We start from the raw sequence: 5,884 nt of genomic DNA on the forward strand, positions 1-5,884 counted from the left end.
TATATAGACATTTTTATTAACTATTTATTTTTAGTCTACATCCAAAATGAATTATGTACACCTTTATTCTAAACATGTACCAACATAATGGCACACTGACTACCTAATTTCTCGAAAATGGAATAAAGATAGGCATAAATATGTAGTCCATTCCCTTTCTTCTGGAGAAATACGTGACTATTATTCATTCCCTTTCTACTTGGTTCTACATTCAATTTTAAAATAAATTTGTCCAAAATATGTTCTTATTCATATTATTTTTGGAAGTGAATTTCAACATAAGATAAATAAGATTATCAGAAGACTGTAACACTGTGAGCAAAGGAATAATATTAAGCATTAATTTTTTTTATTTTTGTGGATTGAAGGCACAAAACAAATTAGAATTAAAATGTAGATAAAATAGCTTTAACTTTTGCAACCTTTTTGTTTTAAGCATGAAGATGATTGAATTGAGTATCAGAATTTGGTTTCATGTGAAATATTATTTCTGACACAGCTGGAAGTGTTAAATGCAGTGTCGTATGCTAAGGAAAATAAAACCTTCTGTGGTCCACCAGCACTACCTCACCATCATCACCTCGTGTTATTGTAGGGTTCTTTTACAAACTCTGCATTCACAACATTGCATTAGTGGTTGACTTGCCTTTGTGTCATGCCTTTAGGTCTGAGAACTTCTTGACCCATGACGCTCTGTTACATAAACTGTGGTCACGACATGACCTTGTCTCCGTATCGCCGCATATAAACAGTCTTTTGCAATCAGGGAGTGGATTTTACAGAAAACCAAATTATAAGCATCCAAATCCTTCAATGAGTAGAGTTTTGCTCAGTGAGCCAAATCATTTCTTTTTTGAGGCAAAATTACAAAACATTACAAAAGCCATCATTAGCAAACGCTTTATTTTCTATTTTGTCTGGTGTTTATTAAAAATAATAATAATAATAATAAAAAAAAATACAATTTTGTGATCTTGTGCTAATATCTCCATCTAGAATTTAAGACACCCAATTTAAATGAATTCAAATAAAGTTTTAAAAATGTCTGGTAATATCTTATGGATCTAGTTCATTAAATCACATTAAGCAGTTTAAAAAGAAAATCCCACATTTCCAGACTGCTACTACTACATTTCATCTGCACTTCACATCCAGAGCCCTGAGAGGCTTTGTGTCATGGTAGTCGAGTCATTTCTAAGGCTGGTAGCACTTTCTGTTGACAAGTCCCCTGCTGAATCATGCAATTTATCCCAACTTCAACACGTCACCCTCTAGCAGAGGACAAACAGTAAATTTTAATTTGTGACGTTAATCGTGGCGGCTCTGAATAGAGTACTCTAAAAAATGTTCTAACCCTTTTAATTTATGGTTCCTTCTGCACAGAAAAGACTGTATTTAGGAAATTACCCACCAGCACATATGATCAAGCAGGCACTACCAAAGGACCATCAGATTGAGCTGAAGGACAGCCTGTCTTAAATTAGAGCACAAATGAGGCGAAGAGTGAATAATTATAGATATAAGTCTGCATTTCTTTCACTGAGTGTTGGTGGATTTTCCTCAGTTGAACTTTGGGCATTGCACCAAACTCTTTGGCATTCATGATGCAATTGATGCACATTTATCTGAATGTCTCTTAGGCAACAGCTTCATGCTGCATCATTCATTATTAACCATGGCTGGCTGGGATCTGCTCAATGGTGAAATATCAAATTAATTCCTGATGGGCAATGATTTAGTGCCAAACACTCAGCGGGGGTGTACGTTTTCAGTGCTTTTCAAATCACTGATCAAATTCATCCCAAAACTGTCGTCTTTTATCATGATTGGTGCTCTAACTTGAATAGCTATAGAATTCTTCTTCTTTTTTTTAAACTTAAGCTTTATTTTGAAGGTCATTGTTACTGTGACTAATTTATTTTGCAGACACATCACAAAGAGACATGACCATGCAGTTGAGGTCACTTTGTAAAAGTGCAAGACTAGAAAAATGTGGTCATGTTTGCCATCTTGTGGTAAATGGAAACCACTTATTAGATGAAGACAGAGTTGTCCCCTGTGTTTCAGTACTTAATAGAACCACCATTTACTGCAATTACAGCTTCAGGTCTGTTGGGATATGGCTACCAGCTTTGTACAGCTACAGACTTTTGTGTGAGTCTTTTTTATTGCTCCCAAAGAGCTCAAACTTCATCAGCATGAATGGAAAGCATCTGACCAGCAGCTGTCTGAGAACCATTACCTTAAGAATACGTGTTGATTTAAATCATACCTCTGCCTCTGCCTTAACCTTTTTTGCAGCCAATTCTTCCAGGATTGCCTTGTATTTGGCTGCATCGGGATTTCCATCAACTTTGACCACTTTTGCTGTTTGTGCAGAAGAACAGTGCAACACAACTGTGTGTCACAATGGGAATGGTATTGAGGGAGATGATGATTTTTTTTTTTTTTTTTTAACCACTCAATAGGAGCAGCTGTGGTAGGAATGTGTTTAGTAACTGGTGGGTTGCCAGTTCAAACCCCTGCTCTGTCTGTCTTAGTAGTTGTCTTCTAGAGCAGCACACTTCACCCACCTCGCCTGCTGGTGGTGCATGGCAGCCCTGGCTATACACCACCACACTATGTGAATGTGTGTATATGACTGAATGTAAAGCACTTTGGAGTCCTCTGGACTAGAAAAAGCATTATACAAGTACAGCCTATTTATCATTTATTTATCATACAGCCCTAAAATTTCCACCCTATGCTCTCTACACAGCTTGTGGCAAACTACAAACAGCTGATTTAGGCTTCCATCCATCATTAGCTCTTTTTACCTTCCTTCTGTAAATTCCAGTTTTGTGGCATAGGAACACAAATAGTTATCCTCTGGACAGTCTTGCACCTAAGCTGTAGATCTCTGCAGGTCTTCCAGAGAAACCATGGGCCTCTTTGATGCATCTGTGATTAATGTGCTCCTCACCTGCTCAGTCAGTTTAAGAGGATTTTTTGGAGCTCAACATTTTTTGAACCTATAACCTGTTTTAAAGTTCTCCACATCTTTATCTCTGCCCCACCTTATTTTCTCTTCATGGTGATGTTTGGTTGAACATGTTCTCCTCCAAATCTCTGAGGTCTTCATAAAGCTGCACGATTCATTCCTGTGTGATTTCTTCTTAAAAACACACAATGTTGGCTGAATTTACAAACAAGATGCTTTCTGTTGGCAATTTACACAATTTTTTTTTTTCTTAGGGGATCAGAGTAAAGGGTACTTGAATACAAATGCATGATACACATTTCAGATTTTTACAGAAATAAAAGGAAACGGGCTGCACGGTGGCGCGGTTGGTAGAGCTGTCGCCTTGCAGCAAGAAGGTTCTGGGTTCGATTCCCGGCCCCGGTCTTTCTGCATGGAGTTTGCATGTTCTCCCTGTGCATGCGTGGGTTTTCTCCGGGTTCTCCGGTTTCCTCCCACAGCCCAAAAACATGACTGTCAGGTTGATTGGCCTTTCCAAATTGCCCCTAGGTGTGTGTGTGTGTGTGTGTGCATGGTTGTTTGTCCTGTGTGTCTCTGTGTTGCCCTGCGACAGACTGGCGACCTGTCCAGGGTGTACCCCGCCTCTCGCCCGGAACGTGAGCTGGAGATAGGCACCAGCACCCCTCCCGACCCCCATTGAGGGACAAGGGTGAAGGAAAATGGATGGATAAAAGGAAACCGTGAATATTTTTTCCCCACATTACAACTATGTTTTTACTTCAAATTCATTTGAGCAGGGACAAGACATAAAACAATGTTATAATTAACAGAAACCATCTTCCTGTCTTAAGGCTCTCCAGCCAAAGCCTAATTTGCAGGTTAGGGTTCTAGGACTTATACCCATGCATTACTTTGTTTTGGTCTGTCAGATAAAATCCCAATAAAGTACACTGAAGGCTATGTAACGTGGCAAAATATGAAAAAAGTTCAATGCACTCTTGTAAATCCTGCACACACCAGCAGTTTTTCTAGAACACCTGTAACATCTATGACAACTCACTCAATGGTTTATGAAATCTTGAGCATTAAACATAATGTACTTATTTTGATTTACACAGAGACCTTTTTCCCCCCTCCCACACAATTAACATCTTTAAATTGAAAAAGAGGAATTAAAGTCACAGTGAAAATGTTAGTTGCAATATAAAGCTTACTACTGGTCCTTTAAATCTAAGCAGATATGTGCTTTTTTTGTCATGTGTGATTTGCCAGCTGCAGAGGAACACCTTCAACGTGTTTTACTGCTGTTGTTACAGGCTCAACAGGTCAGGACTACTGGAGCAACAAATACCCTTACTGCGGCGGTTCTTTCCAGTCTCCAATACACATCACGTCAGACCTACTGAGGTTCAGTCCCACTCTGCGCCCGATTGAGGTGCGAAACTACAAACTGTCATCGACGGAACAACTCACTCTTAGAAACGACGGACACTCTTGTAAGTATAAATGTGCAGAAAGCACAAGAAAGCAGGTGACAGGGACAATTTTGAATCAAGACAGACAAATATCTTTGTTTGGTTTGAGATGCAGAATCTCTTTAAATCAAATTAGATTAAGTAAACAAGGTATTCATTAGACATGGCCACATATAAATGTGGAGAGCTAATTTCTGGGTCAAGACAAAGAAAACGAAGGGAGGATCGTCCTTCCAAATCTGCCACGGCAATTTTCTGTAGTCACTGTCTTATTATCTTAGCTGTCATTTTGTCCACAGAAAGAGCTCCACATGCCAAGAAAATTCATGCCAAGGGTGTTCCTCAGCTATGACTTTTATTTTAGGCCACAGAAATTGCATCAGTTTTATGTGCGGTCTCTATTTTTAACAGTATCTCAAACAGTAAGCTATCTTTTAGCAGCTTACAATGAGGACACACTGCAGACAACCATTCTTGTGTGGTGCATTAGGCAGGTTTTTGGAAGTCTGGTTCAATGGATGTCTGACAAAATTCCATCAGGAATTTCATCGGGAATTTCAGTGACAGTTGTGCTTAACATGCATGCGACGTCTCCTGGGTCACAGTGATGATTCAACATGAGAAATCTCTGTTAGTGTACTTTTTTTTAATTTTTTTTTTTTTTAAAACAGGTGACAGAATGCAAAGAGCAGACAAATGCTTATGTTTGCATATGTGATGGACCTTCACACCACAAGCTGAGTGGCATGCTGGTGTGACGTGTGTTTGAAAAGAGCTGACAAGGGTTTTTCATGCGTAAGCAGTCATGACACACGCGTGAACATGTTGAATCACTCCAACACTAGCTGTGTTCGATGCAGCCTCTTGACCTTGGGGTCTCAGAGCAGGGCCGTCCTGACCTCCTCACTTCAGATGAGGTTAAAATGAACGCATGCTGATTGTTGTAAGTCAAAAGTGAATCTTTGTTGTTGATTTCAATTGATTCGCAGTGAAACTATCTTTGCCCCCGACGATGTACGTCGCCGGCTTGCCAAATCAGTTCACTGCAGCCCAGCTCCATTTCCACTGGGGCTCCTCCAATTGGCCTACAGGATCTGAACACTTGGTGGACAGCAAGCAGTTTGCAGCAGAGGTAAACTGACCACAATTTCTCTTTCTCAGTGTTTATTTACAAGATGGCATATAAAAAAATCTCAATTCTGCTAATTTACTTACATTTCCAGGATGGTTCATGCAAATGTCCTGTTAATTTCATTCTTTTAATCAGATCAACTTGATGGAATTTTAATAACAAAAATCGGGTGTACAAGCTTGAATTTAGTGTGAATTTTCTCTAATTGGTGTTAGAGAAACACCAATTGTTTCTCTAACACCAATTACTCCTAAAATTATTTACTTCAATCTCTTGCAGTTGGTTGTCAATCAATCAATCAATCAATCAATCAATCAA

The 5,884-nt window shown here is 39.1% G+C and overlaps 1 protein-coding gene and 1 non-coding gene across 2 annotated transcripts in view; one reads left to right on the forward strand and one right to left on the reverse strand.

The window, feature by feature from the left end:
- LOC103141245 (uncharacterized) overlaps positions 1 to 2,431 on the forward strand; it is a 3,220-nt gene extending 789 nt beyond the window's left edge. Inside the window, exon 3 of the transcript XR_001662698.1 lies at positions 1,384 to 2,431. This is a non-coding gene — a transcript (uncharacterized LOC103141245). The remainder of the gene's footprint in view (positions 1 to 1,383) is intronic.
- Positions 2,432 to 4,157: 1,726 nt separating this feature from the next.
- neil1 (nei-like DNA glycosylase 1) overlaps positions 4,158 to 5,884 on the reverse strand; it is a 33,881-nt gene continuing 32,154 nt past the window's right edge. Inside the window, exons 8-9 of the mRNA XM_016673730.1 lie at positions 5,390 to 5,394; positions 4,158 to 4,226 (exon numbers count right to left, since the gene is read on the reverse strand). Of these exons, the coding sequence (XP_016529216.1) occupies positions 4,173 to 4,226; positions 5,390 to 5,394 (59 nt within the window). The 3' untranslated portion in view covers positions 4,158 to 4,172. The remainder of the gene's footprint in view (positions 4,227 to 5,389; positions 5,395 to 5,884) is intronic.

The sequence above is a fragment of the Poecilia formosa genome, unplaced genomic scaffold (assembly GCF_000485575.1).
Source record: "Poecilia formosa unplaced genomic scaffold, Poecilia_formosa-5.1.2 Scaffold81, whole genome shotgun sequence".
NCBI lineage: Eukaryota > Metazoa > Chordata > Actinopteri > Cyprinodontiformes > Poeciliidae > Poecilia > Poecilia formosa.